The sequence below is a fragment of the Chelonoidis abingdonii genome, chromosome 9 (assembly GCF_003597395.2).
Source record: "Chelonoidis abingdonii isolate Lonesome George chromosome 9, CheloAbing_2.0, whole genome shotgun sequence".
Classification (NCBI taxonomy): Eukaryota; Metazoa; Chordata; order Testudines; family Testudinidae; genus Chelonoidis; species Chelonoidis abingdonii.
The window spans coordinates 49,601,416-49,624,611 of NC_133777.1; the positions used below are offsets into that span (position 1 = coordinate 49,601,416).

At 41.6% G+C, this 23,196-nt stretch overlaps 1 protein-coding gene across 2 annotated transcripts in view; it reads right to left on the reverse strand.

Moving 5' to 3' along the window:
* PSTPIP1 (proline-serine-threonine phosphatase interacting protein 1) overlaps window positions 1-23,196 on the reverse strand; it is a 91,590-nt gene that overhangs the window by 50,552 nt on the left and 17,842 nt on the right. For both annotated transcript variants that reach the window (XM_032799835.2, XM_032799836.2), the window contains exon 2: window positions 3,086-3,186. In XM_032799835.2, coding sequence (XP_032655726.1) covers window positions 3,086-3,186 — 101 coding nt within the window. The remainder of the gene's footprint in view (window positions 1-3,085; window positions 3,187-23,196) is intronic.

Genomic DNA, 23,196 nt, shown 5'->3' on the forward strand with positions numbered 1-23,196 from the left:
GTGTACATTACACACACTCCTTGTGTTTTAATCTTTGCAAAGCAAAAACCACAGCACAGTGCATTGCAAAACCACTAGTGCTTATGCAACAAATAGAGGCCCTTGCCAGTAATGCCATGTCAGTGTTCAAAAGAGGGTGATGCCTGGACTACCAAAAGCATTTTTAGTGAAAACTGGAGTTGCTAAGGAAGTATTGAAAACAGACATCTAAGAGCTCTGACCCTTTACTGTTTGAAGTGGGATCTTGTCATATATTAGCTTATTGTGTCCCCTTGTATATGTGCAGCTCAGAGAGCAGACAATTTTTTAACATGGTGACAAGATTCTCATTCCCTTCGCTCTAATAATGTCCTTAGAAGCCATTTGTCTTATGATTTGTATGCAATACGTGTGTGTTCTGAAGAAGAGGCTTGTATCTGAATAATAATAGTTGTACAGCAAGGAGCAGCCAATTAGTTTATAGTTCTCCTCCCTGCACATGGGAAAAGAGTGATTAATTTTTGTTCTGTTAATACAGTCTGATTCTTCTGTGATTAGAGGCATGAAAATGTGGATAATCATCCATCAAAAGCTGCATGGTAAATTGAGGGGTTTATGATAGGGCTCTTTGTTTGTTTGTTTTGAATTGGAGATGTGGAATCTTCTTTTAAACTCAGGTAGCGCTATGGTGATCAAAGGGTGTTGCCAGCTCTCATGTTACTGCTGTTTTTCCAAAAGCCCCAGATCCTGCAGTCGGGTGATTTGCATGAGACTCTCAGCTTATGGTTTTTTTTAATGAAAGTTGCACAGAATGTGAACCTTTAAAGGACCTAAAATCAGAGGGCAAAATGCATTTTCTTGAAACTGCATGGTTTTGGGGCCGAGGTGAGGGAATGACTTATGACTTTTGAATTCCCATATTTGACAGTACTGAATCTATGCGTAGGTTGACCAAGGTTGCTGATAAGCTGGAGGGGACTTGCAGGAGTTGTTAATAGAATCAATGTTTGGGCCCCATAAAGGAGAACCACAGTTCTCATTTAAAACAAAAAGTAAGTTTCTAAGCCTTTGTGAAGAGTGCCTGAAAACATAACCAGACTGAAAGGAACAGGGATGGAAGGACCGAACAATCTTACATGCATAGCATTTATGTAACATGAGTGAGTTAAATTTGATGTTTGTCCCAAAGAACCATTGTCCTAATCCTCTTTATAATCTTACCCCATCCTCGTGCATAGAACAGGATAGCTGTGGACAGAATTTGTTTGCATTTGAGATAGGTGGCAAAACTGCACCCATTCTTGGTGTCAACAAGGCCCCTTCAGCAGCTGCTGTGATAAAATCCCTGACTGTGACTCATGTGGCTTCCAAGAATAAAGGTTTGGTTTGTCCCATCTTTCTCCCTCTTCTGTCCTTCTCACCAACATGCACTTGCATCACTCTTGGAAGAGGCAGCTCCAATGCATTTCTAGCCAAAAGTAAAGAGATTCTGACAGCCGCCACACGTGTGCACATACTTACACGTACACTACTACAGATCAGAGGAGTGGGTTGGAGGAGGGTGAGAATTCATGGAAAGAACAATTCTGAGAGATTTCTGCAGCTACTTGTTTCAGAATGTCTTTGAGATGAATCTTTCTCCTGCTTTGTGGAAAGTCCTTTTTGCACATACTGCAAGCCATGGTTAGGCGTATCCTGCAAATGATGGAAACACCCCACCTCCACCTCTACATAATCTCAATCACATACTATAATTCCTAGCTACTACAGACACATGCAAGAAAGGATTTGATCTCCAGGAGTTTAAGGAGCCACAAAAAATCACTTCAAATGGGTACAGTTCACCTAATGTCATTATGAGACTGCTGCAGGATTGTGTGACACAGGTAAAAGACATTTCCATTAGGAAATCAACCCAAACCACTTAAATGTTTTTGGGAGACTATTTACATTTCAATGAGTTAATAGCCTTGGGGTAGCACCATACAGCGTACATGGTGTCTTAGTTGTTAAACACAGCCAATTAAAACTGGAACTAAATACTGAATAGAACTTTTCTAAGTCTCAGCTAAAAATGAAGGACAAAAATGAGAATGAAGAGTGGCCTCTGTTTCTATGTATTTTCTAAACCAAGAAACTAATGGCAACCACCACATGTTGCTGTGGGACAACCTGTGAGAAACAGACTGCAGATGGACACACATGCGTACAGTATGTTCAAAGAGGATCTAGGAACAAAGACCTAGTCCTGAAAAGATGGGAGAATAATATGGTCAATCCTAGAATGCCTGGGAAAAGTCTACACAGAGCTAACATACATATCCCTGGTTACACCAAAAGAAAGATCAAATTTCAGTAATTATAGGAAATTGACCCACTGCGGCTAATAGCATATTATAATATGTATGAAGCATTGGCTTTCTGTGAACGAGGGAAAACAGTGATGTTTCGCTTCTGGATGTTAATAAAGAGGATTGCCGCTTTAGTCAATAAATTGGATGCGTGTAGTTAAGTATGTATTTACAGACACAGAACTGATTAGAGATGGATCTGAATGGAACTCAGGATCTAAAGTCCTTCCAAACCTCCTCCTATTGCACCCCCCTCAAAAAAAAATCTTTGGGAAAATTTGGATCTTAACTTTGAAACTCAGGTCTTTCTCTATGTATAGTGCAAGGGGAAAAATCCTGCATTGATAGAGAGGGCTAGATGACTTAGTCTTTCCTCTTGCTCATGTCTGTGATTCCTCCTCCAAGCATTGTTTAACTGCATGACAAGGTGTAATTCTGACATTGTTTATTTTCATTCATTTCATTTTTGGAAATATGTCTTAAATTAGCTATGCGGAGTGTAGGGGAGGGGGAAGGGGTCATCATTCAAATGATTCACATGCCAACGTGGTGTCTGACTTTGCTGCTAAGAACTCGTTGGCTCTCAGATCATTTCTGTACAGATTTCTCTATTAAAAGCATGTATGACAGTACTCTCCGAATCAAATTCTGAAGTGACCCGCAGAATCCTCCTGCATCTCTTGCAAGAGTGTTCAGAAGTAGGTGAGATGAGTTCTTAAACAGTTTTTCATACCTCCTTCACCACCACTTCTTACCTCTGTTTGAGCAAGTCCTCCACATCTTTTGCCATCTTTCTCCCATCCAACATTCGCTGGAGAAGCACCTCATAGCCAGAGTGGACAGTGAATTCCTTGCACTGAAATCACAAAGGCAAACAGTTATGTAAGTTGATTAGCAGACACCATTCTGAAGTGCACAAGAAACCTACTGTAAGTATTGCTTAACAAATCAGTTTGGAAAAAACAAGAACCAAGTTTAATTCCTCCCAGAATGTAAACAACCAACAGAACTTAAACAAAGTAACTTTTCAAAAATTATTTTTCCTACTGCCTCTACATATAACGGTTCTCACCAAAGTGGGTGTACTAACTTACTACAAGAAAGTCTATTCTTTTGTTATTGTTGCTCTCCTGCAGAGCAGGAGCAGATGTCCCCAGGGTCTTGCAGGTCAGTTTTGCAGTGGTGGAGAAATTCGTGACATGGTGTCTGGGAGTGGTCTAAGCATAACTTGTTTTATTTACATGCATATATCAGTCCTGGACCAAACATGGTTAAAAGGCATGTAAGCAATTTCTTCTCTCAAGAATCTCAACCTAACACCAATGCCTGGTTCCCAGGGAGCAACTCTACTTCAAGAATTGCTGCTAATTAGAGACCAAGTCAGAGAGCAAACTCTCCTGCTGCTCGCAAAGTTCAAATATAACAACACATAGCGTGTCTCTCCAAGATTGCATATTTGTTTGTATGCTAAGAAAGAACTTGGAAGACTAAATGTAACAGTGTCACTTGGTGACACCTGCCATAACATTACTTTACATCTCATCCGATCCAGACACAACAAGTACTGAAATATCCTAAAGGGAGGAAGTGCATCAGAGATCTCCAGCCCAATTTAGCTGAATGAAAAGATCTGACGAGCAGAATCTGAAATGTATCTGAAATGTTGGCATTTATCAGAGAGGGAGAAATGGTTTTGAGCACAGATCTGAAAGTCAGTAGTTACTCTGTCCTATCTCTTAAACAGACTCCCACTGTAACCATCAGCACGTCATTTAACATCTTTGTCTCTGTTTCACCATATGTAAGATAATCCTTAGGTTCCTTCCAGGGCTTTTGTGTGAAGTTTCTCTGGTTGTCAGATAAGAGCTGAAGCTACAAAGTGCTAGATAAAGATTACGCATTAATATCTGAATTTCCAAACATTCAGAGACTCGCCCTTCAGCAGGGCCAGCTCCAGGCACCAGCGCAGCAAGCAGATGCTTGTGGTGGCCGACGGAAAGGGGCAGCACGTCCGGCTCTTCGGCAGCAATTTGGTGGCGGGTCCCTCAGTCAGTCTTGGAGGGAACGACCGGATGCCGAATTGCTACCGAAGAATGAAGTGGCGGCGGTAGAGCTGCTGCTGAAGTGCCGCCAATCATGGCTTGGCTTTTTTTTTTTCTTTCTTTCCATCGCTTGGGGTAGCAAAAATGCTAGAGCCAGCCCTGCCCTTCAGTATCTATAAGGGATGCACATTAGAAGCTACATAAATAAAATTTTCAGGAAAAAATGATTTTTAGTTCTCATCACAGTCTATGATGATGATCCATAAGCACATAAGAATGGCAATACTGAATCAGACAAATGGTCCATCTAGCCCAGTATCCTGTCTTCTGACAGTGGCTGGTGCCAGATGCTTGTAGATGGCAACTGTAGAGTAATCCACTTCCTGTTGTCCAGACCCAGGTTCTAGCAGTCAGAGGTTTATTGTGCAAAGTCAACTGGATTTTTTTCTAAAGCTTACCAATGGATTAGAGAGCTTCATTATCCAGCCTACCTCAGAAGATCAACCAAGTTTATTGAATAAAATATTGAATTATTTTAAAGCAAAGATGTAATGTAAAAATGAACCTAGTAATAGCGCCAAAGACAAGCAAATAATGCCTTTTTGTGTTTCTCTTTGGTTTTTATTCTAGCTTCATGGGGCAGGTCTTATTCTGGAAATCTGTCAATTGTGACCCTTAACTCTTTGGAAAAGGACTTCATGATTTCTCCTTATTCAATAATAATCTAAAACTTCCATCAGCTAAGCCAAGAAAGTGATATACAAACACTTTCCCCAAATCAGCATTATACCTGTGTTTTAAACATTAAGGGTGAAATCCTGATTCCATTGAAGTCTATGACAACACTCCATTGACTTCAGCAGGGCCAGGATTCCGCCCTAGATGTGTAGTTAGAACTTTATAACCTTTAAGTATATTTGGAGTTAATTTTTATGGCAGCCATACAATGTATTTTATTTGTACCTCAGCTCATTAGATGTACTATTAAGGTGTTTTTCCTTCTTTTGAATACATAATTTAATTACTTGGATGTTGATTTTGTGTTTGTTCCAGTACAACCTCAAGCTATTTCTCATCAGTGTATTGGTGGCATGAGAGCCCATGGTATTTCCCTGTCTCTCTCCAGGAGGTCTCAGATATGCTGAAAAGATGGAGAGACAATACTGATCACTGGTGGGTTCCATTTTGAGTACTGTTGTGGAAGAGGCGCTATTGTGCACATCACTTCTCTGAGAAGAACAGACAAAGGCAGTCCACCCGCAGACTATCCACTCCTGCCAGGGCTTCCCTGCAAGACAGCAACATGCTGTGATGCACTCAGTCTATGGCAACTTGATAGTCTAGTTATAAAAGCCTGAGGAACTTGTTTCACAGCCATGGGATTGCACAAATGATTTTAGCCTATCTTAGTTTTTACAGGGAGGTTCCATTAAAGCCAACACAGGAGAACAGCTGAAGTATTTTATCATCATGCCAACACATCAGCTACTCTTTGTGTATTATCTTTGGAAATGCTGTAACTGCGAAGAATCTTCCCCTCACTAAATCCATCTCTAGCTTAAGTAGATGCAGCATCTTAGGCTCTAAAAAGTTGCTGCAATGCATGGATGTGCAGTGAAACTAAGTGTGCACAGGAACCCTATGGAGTATTAAACTGGTCTGAAGCACCAATAGTAGCTGCCAAGAACCATCTTCTTCTTCACTGTTGCATGCAGTGATTATTTTATTTTATTTTATTTTATATTTTTTAATTGGAGGCTTTGCAGTACCGGGTCATTTTTACTTGCATTTGGCCACTTCTTGCTGACTTCCAGATTTGTATGGAAGTGTCAATGGTGAATTATATTCACAAAATTGTGAGGGCCACCAAACTAGGCAAACTCCAGTTACCCCCCAAAAATGGGAGGGAAACGGGGGCTATAAAACCGCCCATTGTCTAAAGCATAGCTTAGAGCACAGCCCTGGAAGCCAAGACTCCTGGGTTCTGTTTCCTGGTTCTGCCACTGACTCACATTCTGGGCTCCATTTTAACTTTTGAGGAGTTTGATTTATCTATCTCTATAATGGCTATAGTATAAAGATATGGTGCCATACATTACATGAGTGTTACAAGAATTAAATAGTAGTATTGCATTATGTAGCATATAAAAGCTTAAATGAGCTGTTGTACAAGCACACACAGGACATTACAGGTCCAACTACAAATTGCTTACTGTCCAACATGAAGATTCCAAAAGCATTCATTACTCTTATAGTTCATCTATTCCCAGACCTCAAAGGATTTATTGTTTTATAAATGCCTTGACATATTGCCTTCCCCCCAGAACTACCAAGAACTAGGTCCCTTTGGCAAGATTTGAGACTCCAGAGGAACCATTTGGCAGCTAACAGCCAGATTCTTACATTTCATTTTAAAGCAAATACACTGAGGCTTCAGCTACTGACTTTAAGAGAAAGGAACTGAGCGACATTTAGGAATGAACTTCACAGACTGATTACTGACTTGTAGCCTTGTGCAACTACTGTTATGCTTCTGAACTAAGGACCCTGGGTTTCAGTGGTTCTGAGCAGCATGTGGCTCCTTGGCTTTGGAAGCTTTTGTTTCCCCCAGTGCTATGTTTAACTTCTGTGGTTAATCTTTTGCTACCACTAGCATATTTACAAGCTTTCAATGCCACAGTTTCCTGACAGCGGCAGCTCCTTCCTCTCTAGTGGAAACTTACAGTGAGCCCCAGGATGAAGAGAAAGGGGGGAGAAGGCGAATGGCCCCTACTAGTCTCAGACAAATGCCTCTACCAGCAAAATACACATTCTATAGAAACTGAGGCAAAACAACTTGCATAGAAGATGCTGGGAAGGGGATGGTGAATCCATCCCTACCACTGGTGTAACCACAAGAAATTGATATGGTTAGAGATGCCCATCTGATCCTTGCCAGCAAGTTACACCCTCCCACACGCTAGCATTATTTCTGTTCTGCTGTGGTGGAAATATGTTTAACACCTCACATATATTGAGCAGATAAAACCCTAAGCCATTGTCCCAGTGATTAAAATAAAGAACAAAAGACAAACCTACACTTGCCATTTGAGGACCAAAGTAGGAAAGAGAATTAGTAACCCCACTGACAGCTGATTGCCACCTGCTTTCGTCCGATGTCTTGAGAATTCAGGTCCTGATGGAAGCTTTATTGCTGCTGTTGTGACAGAATCTCAATTTATCCTTCCCCTGGTCTCCTTCTGATAGAAATTGCTTCAGTCATATACTCCACACACAAGCCACAGCCCATAGCTGATTGAATTTTTCCAGGGAAGTTCCATCATATTATGGAGGAGCATTTCTAGGAGGGATTTTTCCTCTATATTTAGTTTTGTTGCGAGCTGCTCATTCTAGCGTGATCTTAGCGCTAGTCTACAGTCACTATCCAGGCTCTGCCGTTACAGCTTACACAGCTATTTGTGACATAGCCCTGCTGGTAGAGCAACATCACCTCCCCAAAAGACATTAGCTAGGCCGACACCCGCACTCTTCTGTCGGCATAGCAGCGTCTGTCCTTGGGGTTTGCCCACATAGCTATGTTGGCTAGGAGGTGGGGGTGGAATGGGGGAGGAAGGGTTTATAACCCTAATTAGCATAACTGTGCTGACAAAATTTTGTAGTGTGCACTTGGCCTTAGATCTTATCTATGCTCAAAAGTTGTACTATTTCAGTTATCCCAGTGTAGTTAAAGCTGCATAACCCTCCGAGTGTGGATGCAGATAGCAATACAGCTTTCCTCCCATACAGGAAGATGAATAAACTATATCAGAATAAGGTATCTTCATTGTCAATGTAATTGCATCCACTGGGGTTGAACTGGATCAGTAAAAAAATCACAACCCTAATCAACATGGTCATGTCAGTACAACAACTGTGAAGGTGGGCCTTATTCACTGTAGCCTTCTGCTTAGATCAAGCGGATTGGGAGTCTAGCCTACAGCTGAGTGAAAATAAATGGTTTCGTTTCACAGGGTGTTCAGCACATTTTTACTCTGATTTATAAGGGATATAGATAAGGTGGGTGAAATATATCCTTTATTGGACCAACTTCTTTCAAGTCACACAGCTTGAAGCTTTCGAGTCCCAGAGAGCACTTCTTCAGGTCTGGGAAAGGTAGTGAGAGTGTCACAGTTAAATACAAGAGACAACAGATTGTTTAGTGTAAGCATATATTGTAAGGGACCATTCAAAGTAGAGTCGCCCATTACCACCTCTGCAGTCATAGGACAAAAGAGGGGGTGAGAGGGTTATAGATTGCTGTAATAACCCATAAATCCAGCATGTCTGTTCAGTCCATGATTTTGAGTGTCTAGCAGAATCATGAATTTAAGCCCCTGGCTCATCTTTTGAAAGCATTGTGCATTGTGCAGGTTTTCTTTGAGGATGCAGACTGAGAGGTCAAGTATAGAGTAATTGTTTGTGAAGTGTTCCTCCATGGGTGATCTGGTGTTTTTATCTTTTATCATTTTCCTGTGTGAGTTCATTTGAGAGCATAGTGGTTGTCTGACTTCACCCTCATAGTTTCTATTGAGCCATTTAGTGCACGGGATGACTTACACAACATGTTGTGCTAGGCATGTGTAGGAACCATGGATCTTGAAAGGTGTGTTCCGGGGGGAGTGTTGATCATTGTGCCAGTGGTGATATGTATGCAGACATTCTATAATTGTCCATTACAGTGATTCTAGAGCCTTCCTCTGGAAGCATCTGACAACAGTCACTGCTGGACATGAGATACTAGACTGGCTGGCCCACTGATCTAGTAATCAGTATGGCAATGCCTACATTCTCTGCATTGGGTCCCTTTTGTCTCCTTATGAAGTCTGTGCAGATCACTGGACAACATGGCAAGCATGGCCTGCTCCAGGACTAAGCCACCTCTCAATGGCTAGCTATGATCCCGGACACAGGACATTATGGGTCAAGTTCAGTGCTATCCACAGGAAAGGGAGTATCCTTACTCAGCAAGGAAGTGAGAAATTATTCATCTGCCGTGCACCAAGCCAGGGTATACTGGGTACCAGGTGATCAGGGTTACACACAATGGGACATTTGGGCTCACTTGTTTATCTCTCTGTAGTATTTCCTTAATCTTCCAAGACTGACATTCAACACTTAATACCATCTCTAATGCTGGAGATGCAATTAGAAATGCTGGGCAGCAGTGCACTGTAAAAAAACCCCAAAGAAGAACCAAAGCTCCTTTTCATGCCCAAGAAAAGCTTCCCAGAGGAAATTAAACAAATTGCACACATGGTGCATCCCCCCCCAGAGTAACACACAATGCTGCAAATTGCAATAAGATCTTAAAAATGCAAGAAAGAAAAGTTGGGAGAATAAAACCAGATCTTTAACCCAAGAGTTAACACTCATAACAGCTGCCAAAATATTCTATGATAAATTCCCAGGCCAAGTGCCAGAGAGAACGTGGGTCTGTCCACATGGTGCATTAATTCTCACCAGAGTGGTGTAAATTCTAGATCCTGCTGGCACGTGCTCAAAGTTTCCTTAGTGCACATTAATATCATCTCGTTTCAAGCAGACTGAGGAGCCACGTGAGTGGTTCTAGCTAATGTGCCTATCCCTCAACTGCTAGAAGTCAGTCAAGTATCTATTTGTAATGGACTGATTGTTCTAATGTATGATAAATGGAAGAAAAAAGTGTTGCCATATTAAAGACTAAATCGTGATGCTCTCTGCACAAGTAATCTAGATTCTAGGTAACAAGAGGGAGCCATGAGTTTCTGCAGCACATCTACCAAGAGACAGGCCAAGGTTCCCTGAAGAACTATGCTGCTTCAGGTGGCAGGGCCAGTCCATTTAGGGGCATGGGTATGGCATTGCTTAGCATTCTTGCTTGAGTCCCTCAGGTGGTAATGGGACTAGCACACAATATTACTTTTAATAGCAGTAATCGTGAGAGTGGACTGCTCACAGTGATTCCTGAAGGGCTCTGGGCTACACCTGGTCCCTTCCTTATTCCCCTGCCTCAGTACACGTCTGAGTACAAACACCAGAATTCAGCCCTTAGCATCTACAGGAATATTTTATCCCATTAGTGAGACCACAGACCATTCTTTGAAAGGACAGAGTAGCTATCAGCAGTAATTTGATTTGCATGGTTCCGTCTACATTCCTACCAAACAGCATGTGGAGGGGATACCTTTGACATTCACTTCTTTTGGAAAGTGAGTATGTACAGTGAGGATCTCAACGGATCTGCTTCCTGTTTGTTGCTTACTGACTTTACTGACAAAAAGTGATTTTTTTATGCATAGGCTGCTCTGGCTGTGAATGAGCTGGCTTCTGTTCTGCTTCACGCATCAGTTATTATCTGTCAAATTCTGACCTCTGCTCTTTCAGTCTCTTAAGAGTCCCCACCCTGATTCTCAGATGTCAAGTTTAATTTTGCTGGGCTGGCAATTAGAAGAAATATTTTTTAATGTGCAGATATAGTAAATTTGATATTGAGTCTAAATCACTAACCAGTGGGGGGAGGGGAGAAGCAATTATGATTTCGAGTTATTTATTAATTAAGTGCCACCCTTGCCAAGGTGCTCAGAATTCACACATTACATTTCATAATGTTCTATATAAAAATAAATTCTAAAAACAATTTTCCCAATGAAACAAAGTATCTGTTAGATCAAACCCTGTTACTAATTTGCTACATTAACTCCAGTTTCTGGCCACATACCAGAGGACACAACAATATATACATATTTGAATGATACGTTGTGGTTCTTCATTACAGATTTTGAAGGTCACTGCTAATGTTATTCATTTCTTGTGAGATGACTTGGAAGTATATTTGTATTTAAAAATGACAAAACAATTAAGCCATTTTATTAGAACAAATAGGAGAAATGTTTTAATAACTAATAAATGATATGAGTGCTAGATTTGATCACAGACAGTATTTAACAGCTGTCTGAAATAAGAAGAGATGTCCATTTGTAAAGCCACTGGGATAATTTTGCGTCTGGCTGTCAGGTAAGAGATTCCAATTAGGTGAAATTTACATGAACACAAAAGAGGATTTGCCCATAGTCGGGTCATCAAAAAGGAGTATCTAATCTATCTTGTCCAGCAGATCTTAACTCTCTAACAAGAAACTGCTTGACAATTTTAGTGTAACTGAGATATTTGGATATTGCTTTGAGCTTATTCCATTAATAGTTTGAATCCATCTTGATCTATGATCTAAAGCCAACGGATACCAAACTTTTTTCATAGGGTGGACTGCATCTTGAGTGAGACAGTCCTGACACCACCTTCCACTCCCATTCATGATTGCAGAAACTTCCTCCCCTCTCATTCATCATCTTTGTGGCAAAGTCAGCAATTGCTTATATGAGAAAGTACATATGGGGAAAGACTTGATGTCTTTTCCCCTTCCCTTCAGCTAAGAGTGAGGAGAGAAGGGAGCCAGAACAATGTGGCCAGATGGTTCTTTGTGGACCAGCATCAAGTGCTCCACAGACCACAGGCTGAGAATCTCTCATCTAGAGATTGTTTTTAAAGGCTCAGTCCTCCAAGGAGCTCTGCCCTCTGACCCCAATCCAGCAAAGCACTCATAAGAAGAGCCATTCTGGATCTGACCAATGGTCCATCTAGCTCAGTGTCCCATCTCTGACAGTGGCCAGCACCAAATGCTTTAGAGGAAATGAAGAGAACAAAGCAATATTGAATGATCCATCTCCTGTTGTCCAATCCCAGCTTCCGGCACTTGGAGGTTTAGGGACACATGGAGCATGGGGTTGCATCCCTGATCATCTTGGCTAATAGCCATTGATAGACCTATTCTCTATGAACTTATCTAAGTATTTTTTAACTCAGTTGTACTTTTGGACTTCACACCATCCCATGGTGATGAGTTCCACTCAAACCATGAGAGTACTAATGTGCCTAAATTTAAGCAGGACTGAACCTTAAGAGAGTATTTTGTGAAGTTTATTGCCTGGTCTGGGGATTCTTGTTATATCTTCAATTTGGAAAGTATTGTTGCTAATGCTGAGTGCTGAATACACCTAAATCAGCTGAGCTACTAGGTGGAAGCATAACTGTGGCATTGCAGGTATCTGCAGTACAAAAGAGATCATAACACAGGAAGAAAATTGAGAATAGTAGTTCAATATTTGTCCCCAATAATTTTAAATTTCAAGGTGGAATCAGCCTGTATATTGCTAAATAATACTTACTAAAACATCCATTTGATTAGAGCTCATCAGATAATGAAAAAGTTAATTTATTTCATTTGACTGGAAAAAAAATCAAAATTCATCCAATAGATTAGTTGTAATGGTGTATCCCACTGGCTGCTGTGTTATGATCCCACTCAGAGCAAAATCCACAGAGGAGCCAAGGCTGTTACAACCCCAGCTACAAAGCTTAGGTTTTGGCTCAATCTGTAGATGTTCTGGTGGCATCTGATTCTGTTCCCCATGTGTTGGCTAGGATGGCTGCTATCACATAAATGAGGAGTTATTCAAGATTCAAACTTCTGTGGGCCTTAAATGCTCAGGATAAGCTTCCTCTGTCCAATGGAAGTGTCTAGCCCACTAAGCAGTTTGTGTTACGTGATCCATAGAGCATGTGAGTCTGCTCAGCTACATAGGCTAGTACTTTAGCTCAAGCTGTCCAGACTTGCATTTGTAACACCACCGTGGTTTCACAACAGCTCTACTCTGAAACTAATGTGAGGTTTGGAAGATGACGTGTGGCTTTTTGATTTTTTTTTTCTCTCCTGCAGCTTTGACCAATGCCACTTTTGGACTGAGTGAAAAGCTTTTAAGAACATAAGAACGGCCATACTGGGTCAGACCAAAGGTCCATCAAGCCCAGTATCCTGTCCTCTGACAGTGGCCAATGCCAGGTGCCCCAGAGGGAGTGAACAGACAGGTTATCATCAAGTGTTTAATGTCCTGTCACTCAATCCCAGCTTCTGGTAAACAGAGGCTAAGGACACCATTCCTGCCCATCCTGGCTAATTGCCATTGATGGACATATCCTCCATGAATCTATCTAGCTCCCTTTTGAACCCCATTATAGTACTGGCCTTCACAACACCCTCTGGCAAGTAGTTCCAGAGGCTGACAGTGCAGTGTGTGAAAAAATACTTTGTGTTTGTTTTAAACCTGCTACCTATTAATTTCATTTGGTGGCCCCTTGTTCTTGTATTATGAGAAGGAGTAAATAACACTTCCTTATTTACTTTCTCTATACCACTCATGATTTTATAGACTTCTATCGTATCCCCCCTTAGTCGCCTCTTTTCCAAGATGAAAAGTCCCAGTCTTATTAATCTCTCCTCATACAGAAGCCATTCCATACCCCTAATTATTTGTGTTGTCCTTTTCTGAACCTTTTCCAATTCCAATACATCTTTTTTGAGATCAGGCAACCACATCTGCACGCAGTATTCAAGATGTAGGCATACCATGGATTTATATAGAGACAATATATTTTCTGTCTTATTATCTATCCCTTTCTTGATGATTCCCAACATTCTGTTCACTTTTGTGACTGCCACTGCACATTGAGTGGATGATTTTAGAGAACTATCCACAATGACTCCAAGATCTTTTTCTTGAGTGGTAACAGCTAATTAACTTGCCAATGCCTGGATTTATGGTCCTACATTTCTCTTGCAACATCTCTCTCGCACATTTCAGGTGGGATTTTCAAAGAGACCTAAGGGCATGTAGGCATCCAAATCCCAGCCTAAAACAATGATAAGTGGGTCCGTGCAGCACAATCTAGATCTGAACTTCCTGACAGGTTGGGAGGTTGGATCTGGGGGTTGGGTTTAAGGGGGAGACTGGCAGGAAACTACACAAAATTATCCTCAGAGTTTTTGGATAATCAACTCCTCATGATGAAGTGGGCAAGTTGGAATATATTTTCATATTGCTGTTTTCTCTCCCCTCTCCATCCCCAATGCTTTGTAGGTGCTGCTCCTCATGCAATAATGCTTTAAAAAGGGAACTGGGTAGCTGAAAAGTATAGGTTTTCTAGTAGGTTGAAGTTTCTCCAAAATAAATAACTTAGGTAAATGTCAGGACTGACTTGAGAGCAATAAGCCATTACTGTGTGTGTTTCACATAATGATTCATGTGGTGATTGGTGGTTAAGCTGTGGGAATTTGGATTATATAAAGAATCAGAGGAGCCTGTGGGCACGGCATCTTGTGTAGTTTCAATTCCTTGCTCCTCTAACAGGAATAAAGTGGTACCTGAGTGCTAAAACAGTGAATGTGTGGTCTCTTATCTCCTCTTTAAGGCTCTTGCTGAAGGTCCTTGCAGTGGTAATGCTTATATCCTTACATCTACGCAAATAAACCTAATGATTAATACAGTCCCTGTACGCTGTCAGGCTTGCATTAAAAATTTAAAAAAGAAGACAGCTTGGAACAACTTGAAATTCTGATGTTTTTATGTATCACTGCACCAGAAAAAATCTCCTAGACAGAAACAACTAATTCACAGCTGCTTAGAAGGAGGGGTGTTTTTGCAGGGTAGTTGGCCAGCATCAAACCTTTGGCCCTGTATTGTTAACACGTAGTTCAGTAGTCTTGCAGAGACCAGGGGTAGTGGACTGGAGCATAGTAGAGGGGGTCTGGAAGTTAAGCGGGAGCATTTTTCAAGTTTGTTCCTTTATGTTTTCAAGTGATAAGGTCCTACTGGAAGAGGACAAAATTGTGACAATACTAAAAAAACCTCAATCAGTTAATCAGAGCTTAGCTTTGGACAATGAACCTTTGGAAAATTCCCCACTGACTCCTTCAATAAGAGGATCCTATATAGTCAGTCTTGTGTCCAAATACCTATTATAATGAGATATGCACTTGCTAATCTGACCCTGTATAGAGACACTTAGGCCTGGTCTACACTAGGAAATCAGGTTGGTTATAACTGTATCGCTCAAGGGTATGAAAAACTCAGATCCCTGAGCAACACAATTAAACTGACCTAATCACGGGCATGGACAGTGCTAGGTCGATGGACGTGAGAGGCAAAGATGAGCAGTACAGATGGAAAAGGCACCCTGGGAGTGTGACCACCTCCCCCCCCCACACACGCTAGTTCAACTCCTCCACAGAACACAGGGAATCAGCCCAGCCTGGCTGCATTCTCCCAGAACTGGGCAGAGGCAATATCTGAGGTCGGGGGATGAGAATGGAGCAGAGGCCTGGGACAATGTCCAGGAAATGAGCAGAGGGAGATGGGCAGGGCCTGGATCCAGGGAAGGAAGAAGGAACTGAACAGGGGACTGTAACCTGGGGTGGGAGTTGGATGGCACATACACACCTAAAAGAAAAAGGGATGAAAAACACTGCACAATACCCACAATTTCCCTGTTGTTGCAAAGGTGAATGAGAGAATAAACCATATGTGACATATCAAATACACAGCTTAATGTGCTAGGGGAAGGCACTCAGATATTATGGGCAAGAGGGTGGAATAAAAATCTGGATAGAATAAAAAAAGAGTAGATGGGGCAGTGCCCAGTGGAGAAGAGTGAAGGGGGGGTGCCCACCAGAGAGAAGAGCTGTGGACTGCAAAGGTCCACAGGGCAGGTCACCAAGAAGGCAGCTGAGACCAGTGCCTGGAGAAGAGATGGTGCGGAGGAAGTGTCTACCAACCAACCAGAAGTGAAAGAGAGGTGGAGGTGCCTCAGTTTGTGGGTGGATTTATTTTTGTGCATTTCAGACTGAGTCTCCTGAAATATGCTCATATGAAAAGGGATGACTTTCCCCCGAGAGTTAAAACAGATGAAAAAGCAGTGTGAATTTTAACATAGACATTTTCCTAAGTGTCTGTCTCATAATTTTGGACATTTGAGGTTGGCAACCCCGGCTACAGGTCTGCCCCTGTGACGCTGTGTCTCTGAATTTGCATTCCATTTGAACGTGTTCTGCAACTGCAGCTCCATGCCAAAGCCTGAAAACCACACTGGCAAGCTTTCCAGCTTTGAAATGTATGACAGTTAGACTAGGCTCTCTGAATGTGACCCCTTCTTACAATCTGTTCATGCTGAGACACCTGCAAGAAGTCAGCCAATGTTTCATGGCTAGCCTGTGGGTAGTGATTGGGAAAGTCATCATTTATGCAGTTACCAAACTAAAAAAATTAAGTATATGTATTTATATCTAAAAACTGTGGGACAGATCCTCAGTTAGTGTAAACTGGCATAGCTCCATTGAAGTCTATAATCATTGAATCAGATGAGGATCCCTCCCTATATGTTTTCTCATTCTCTTTCACTTTATTTGTTGCTCATTTCTTCTTAGATAGACACAGTTCTTGCCTTAAAGAATTTAAATTCTGTTTCCACAGTGCCTCATACCATAAGGACCTGACAAGGGCTTATGGAAACTTTGACATTATAATTAAATTACATGTAGCCTTTAGCCACTCTATTATCATTAATCCATCTTCCTCAGTCATGCTGGGTTTTTGCACAGAGCTGGCTGAAAAGTTCTCTGAAAAGTATTCTTTTTTCACAAACAAAAAATTTCCCCCTCAAATTTCAACATCATCTATCATTTTGGGGAGGAAATTGGTGTGCTTTATTTTTAAATGAAGTTTTGAAAAAAATACTGAAACCATTTTCAATATGTTTATCCATTTGTCATTTGCTGAAAACCCAGTTTTTGGTAAATTAAAAAGTCTAAAAAAGTTTGTGTACAAAAGAAAATCTCAAACCCTGAAAAATGGATCCATTCTGAACACTTCAAAACAACAACTTTGAAATTTTTCACAAAAATAGGTGTTCATTTTTTCAAACAGCTCTAGTTTTGTTTCACAGGTTGTCTTGTTTGGTGAAATTGACAGATAAGATATTGACTATTTTAGCAAAGCTGAAACTTAATACTTCATTGTCACAAGCTTATAAATGAGAGAATTACCAGCGAGGATTATGAACGAGGAGCTCCTGGATGATAGTTTTAGGGTTGACTTTTATTTTTATTTTTTTGGAAGTGAAGTTTGAATCTATTTCTTCATGCCAGTATCTTTTTTTCTTTTACCAGAAGGAAATCCATATTATACAACCATTGCAAAATGATCTATCGAAAGTGTGTTGCTCTAACAATAAATAATGTATTAGATTTTGGAACTGTTTAAAATCACTGGGGTTTTTTGAGGGGGGTGTTTTCCCCCTGAACTTTGATCCTTGGGGATTATTTGATTCCTTTTAGGAGCTCCAACAAGGACCGAATTTCAGAAATTTATATGTTGTAGGTGAATCACACAAACAGATTTAATTTGCGACTCTGTTGGTAAACAATTAAAGGAGCTTTGTATTCCCAAAGTTCATTTGATTGCGCTGGTGACTTTCTCTTGATTGCTGTAATCCTTATTGTGACTGGATCATGTCTCTTATTTGACAGGGTACCTTTAAATGGTCTAATAGCCTAAGTACCTGGTGCATAAGGAAGAATTAGAAAAAAAAAAAAAGAGAGAGAGAAATATCTATTGTTGCTATTCAAGTTCAAGCTCTAGCATGGTGCACAGTAGCGTAAAATGATATTGAGGAAGGAGATGTGCAGGGACTTCAGAGTGCCATCTATGGCAAAAGAATCTTATATATTTCTTCCAAAGAAATAAAGAAAGAGAAAATTGTGTTCTGCATCCTGTGAGCTTGGGTAGGTTGGTGAAGGCTGGAGTATTCCCAGTACAAAAAGTCTATCTGGTCATCTCGATGCATTTTATGCTGGAAATTGTTAATGGCCAAATGCTGAAGGTATGCAGCTTAATTGGTAAGCAACTGCACATAAATAGTACAGATGGTGTAGGAAGAGGTTTAGCTCAGGGAACCAAGTAGTGTGAAATTAGAACTCTGTAACCCGAATAGTCACTGCACTTGTCCGGAGTTATATATGTACTTTTATAGTATTATTCTTATTCCAGTAATCATATAGTTAATGACTTTTGAAATGTATGCCCATGTTCTAAGCAGTTTCCTAACAAATTATCTCCTTTGCTCATATTGGCCAGAACTGCTTGGAGTCCATTGAAAGGTAACCGTTGTTTGCAGCTCTTGCACACTGCACTTGCTTTCCTAGTTAGAACTGGTTTTGGCTTCTGTGTACAAAAATTGACCTTTTTTGGATGGAGATCATAAGGAAAGGATGCTGAGGAGCTGTGCTCACATCTGTTCTCAAAATCAGTTATACCAGTGTTTCAATCTCTTTCACTCCTAGGCAACTTTTTTTTTTCCTCTTTACTTGAAATTTAAGTGGTTGCTAATGATCCAAAAGGCTATGCTGGAATTTTATGTATGGGAAAAATTTTCAAAATCACCTAAGTCCCATTTTCAACACTAAGTCACTTAAGCAGCCTAAGAGCCTAAATCACTTTTGAAAATAGGACATAAGATTCCCATTCTAAGTCACCTAGGCACTGTTGAAAACCGTTTCATACATATTGTTTAGCAAATACTGTTGCCAACCCCGTGTATTTTAAAAATCATGAGTCAGGCCCCCTCAAAATCATGAGGCCAGCTTAAAATCATAAGATGTAATTAAAAAAAAATAGTGGGGTTCTGTTTGTTTACCTTCTGGCTGAGTCCTTAGGTTATGCTCTGGTTTCATTTTCATGCTTTTGTAGGCAACCTTGAGGGCCAGAAAATTAATTATTTTTTAAATGAAAGCTGAGATTCTCAATTACTTGCAGGCGTCTGAGAGCTGGGCCTCTAAGAAACACCAGATATCATGAGACTCATAAAATTGCAAGAGTTGGCCACACTGAGCATTTCAGCAGCCTGCTCTGTGGTGCGTCTCTCTCTCTCCGTGACATAGTGTGGATTAGCAAAGCAGATGCATGGCTTAGTGTACTGCTAAAAAGAGTAATGCACTTTTCACCTTTGTGCTTCTTCATCCTCACTCGTCCTCTGGACTAGTAAAGTGATATATATTTGTCATTCTTACTGTTGCAGTACATGGTTTGGCCTTTCTACATTCTGCTACTCCCACTTTAGTGTAGCTCCAAGTCGTCAGTTTTGCACTTTGTTGGGTAGTGAAATAAATGGATACAGAGGTACTAGTTCAAAAAAATCTTTAGTCTAACTGTATCCTACAAGCACCCTGCCTGAACTCATTAACTTCATCTCAGCAACTTTAAGTCTTAGACAAGCAGTACCTTAATATCTTAGCTCTCCCCTTTTTTGCTTCTCCCAGAAGCTGGACATCACGGAATTTTTACTTTAAGGACTTTTCTGTTGGATTTTTATTTTTTGAAATAACAGGAACCTCATGTCTTATCTTCCCTGTTTTTCTTGGACAACTAGAGAACTTTGAGGAAACGGTTTCTCAGTCTTCCATTAAGGGATTTTGAACCCTTCACAAAAAGAGCTTTCTAAGTTTAAAACAGAGGTTTAAATCATCCTATCTATTCCTTTCAATTGCTCAGCTGTCAGTCTCTTGGGATGTTGTAATGCATGAGTTCTCCAGTCTTCCAAGGATCCTCAGTGAAACCAGGGAATTGGAGACCTGGTATTTCCAACATAAAAAGATGATAGTTTTTCTGATGGCTGGGAGTGCCTTCTTCATCCCGAATAAAGAGCTATATAAAAAGGTGTTAAGAAAGTGGTATCCACCCTGCAGACCATTTCTAATGGTCTTATTCTAAATAGCGAAGCAGGCAGACACAGCCTAACTTCTTTTGAATAATCAAGATCTTTTCTTGCTGTCATAAATTGGCTCAGATTACGTATTGTGACAAAGTTCCTCCTCTACCTTGGTGGGTCCTGCATTTATTGGCGGATTTGCACACCTCACAGATTCACCCTGTGGGTCGGGAAACAGCCCAGAGACCTTCCCCTCTAGTAGAAGCCACAGTCCAGGTCAATTCCTCCTGTGTAGGATCGGGAGTTGGGAGGTTTGGGGGGAACCCGGGCCCGCCCTCTACTCCATGTTCCAGCCCAGGGCCCTGTGGACTGCAGCTGTCTAGAGTGCCTCCTGGTGCAGTTGCGTGACAGCTACAACTCCCTGGGCTACTTCCCCATGGCCTCCTCCCAACACCTTCTTTATCCTCACCACCTGACCTTCCTCCTGATGTCTGATAATGCTTGTACTCCTCAGTCCTCCAGCAGTATGCCTACTCACTCTCAGCTTCTTGCATCTCTTGCTCCCACTTTCTCGCATGCACTTCCTCTCCTCTGGCCTGACTGGAGTGACCCCTTTTATAGCATCAGAGAGGCCTTAATGAGAGTCAGGTGCTTAACTGCCTCACTTGATTCTTAGCAGGTTAATTGGAGTCAGGTGTTCTCATTATCCTGGAGCAGACCCTGCTGTGGTCACTCAGGGAACAGAAAACTGCTTATCCAGTGGCCAGTATATCTCCCTTCAACTACTCTGCTGTTCCCAACTGGCCTGGGTCTATCACAATATTAATTTGACAGTTTCATTAACCCACTTTCAGATGCTACTGGTTTTCACTGACTCTAAAGCCTTGAAATGAAGTTCCTGCACATTGGGCCTCATTGTTACTCCATCTCTGTTCTCACTGCAGAAGGTGGGGTGGAGAGAGGGGATGCAAAGGTGACTTTAAATCTCCTTTGCTCTCCCTGTATTCTGTGGCCCTTTAGGGGCTTCCCTGACCCTCAGAGTCAGTTACAGCAGCTGCAAGATTACTCTAAATTGACTTTGTTTCCAATCACCTCCCATAGGTCATGGGAAGTGAAGAATGGCTGGAGCACAGCAACACATCTCCTCCAGACCCCTGATCCTCTACCGGTGCTGGAAACTGGGGTAGGAGGCTAAAATCATGGTACCTTTGCAGAAGCTCTTTGCTGACCAAAGAGGCCCTTTTCTGCAGATTATATTTCCTTGGGGCCCTCTCCACAGCTTTTCATCCCCTTTCTGATGCTGTAGTGATGCATAGGACACAGGTCATAATGGAGATTTGGAGCCACCAACCTCGTAAGCTGTCCTACACTACGACACTATCAACTTAAAGGTGTTTTCAAAAGACTTAATCTAGAAAAATTCCAATTTCTTAAATAGTGTGTCCTGAAATGTGTGTTAAGTCCTTTAGAAATTGTGATAAGGGATTTTCTGTTCACCTGTTCTGGTTTTTAAGGATCTTTTCAGCAAAGAAAAAACTGACTGATAGATCCTACAGGTGAAACAGGAAAACTGCACATTTCATCAAAGGCTGACATAAAGGGGAAGGGATGCAGACTGGGATAAGTGAAGAACACATCAGAGATCTGATCAATTTGAATTCAGATCAGCAGGGTCAGAGGGCACTGAAGGAATTAACTGAAGAAATCTCAGAGCCACTGGCAATAGTATTTTCAAATTCATGGATGACAGGAGAGGTCCCAGAAGACTGGAGAGGGGCTAACACAGTGCCCGTCTTTAAAGAGAGGGAAAAGGAGAAACCAGGGAACTATAGACTAGTCAGTCTGACTTTGTTACCTAGGAAATTACTAGAGCCAGGGGCGGCTCTAGCTTTTTTGCCGCCCCAAGCATGGCAGGCAGGCTGCTGTCGGCGGCTTGCCTGCGGGAGGTCCCCAGTCCCTCGGATTCGGCAGCTTGCCTGCGGGAGGTCCCCAGTCCCTCGGATTCGGCAGCTTGCCTGTGGGAGGTCCCCGGTCCCGTGGATTCGGCAGCTTGCCTGAGGGAGGTTTCACAGGGACAAGCAGGGTGCCCCCTGCAGCTTGCCACTCCAGGCACGCGCTTGGAGCACTGGTGCCTGGAGCCGCCGCTGACTAGAGCAATGTATAAAACATTCAATTTGCAAATACCTGGAGGAGGTAGGGGTAATCACTAGCAGTCAGCATGGATTTACCAAGAAAAAATCGTTCCAAACCAGCTTGATTTCCTTCTTTGACAGGGTAAGTGGTTTAATGGATAGGGGGAATGTGATGGACATAAGATACCTGGATTTCAGCAAAGCTGTTGACACAGTCCCACGTGACATTCTGATACATAAACTGATATCAGATTGGAGGGAGGTCTCAAGAGGGGTTCCACAGGGATCTGTTTTGGATCTGGTGTTCTTTTAACATCTTATTAATGACCTAGATGTAGGAATAGAGAGCACACTGACCAAATCTGCAGCTGACACAAAGCTGGGCGGGGTTGCCAATGCTTTGGAGGATAGAGCTAAAATTCAGAGGGATCTTGATAAATTGGAGAACTGGGCTATAGACAACAAAATTAAATTCAACAAAGACAAATGTAAGGTGCTACGCTTAGGGAAGAAAAAACAAATGCACAAATACAGAATGGCGGGTAACTGGCCTGGCAGCAGCACTGCTGAGAAGGATCTGGGGGAAGTGGTGGGTAACAACCGGAACATAACTCAGCAATGCGATGCTGTTGCAAAAAAAAAGTAAATGCAGTTTTAAGTTGCATTAACAGAGGCATAGCTTGCAAGTCGTGGGAGGTGATAGCACTATTCGATTCGGCACTGGTTAGGCCTCAGCTGGAGTACTGTGTCCAGTTTTGGTCACCAGTGTATAGAAAGGATGTAGAAAAACTGAAAAGGATCCAAAGACAAGTGACAAAGATGATCAAAGGGATGGAATGCAAGCCATATAAGCAGAGGCTAGAATAACTGGGTATGTTTTTTTAGTTGGAGATTAAGGGGGGACATAATAGTGGTCTTCAAATAGTTGAAAGGCTGCCAGAAAAAAGATGGAGAAAAGTTGTTCTCTCTTGATACAGAGGGCAGGTCAAGAGACACTGTGTTCAAACTACTGCATAGAAGATTTAGATTAAATCTCAGGAAAAAACTTCCTAACTGTAGGAACAGTAGGACAATGGAACAGAC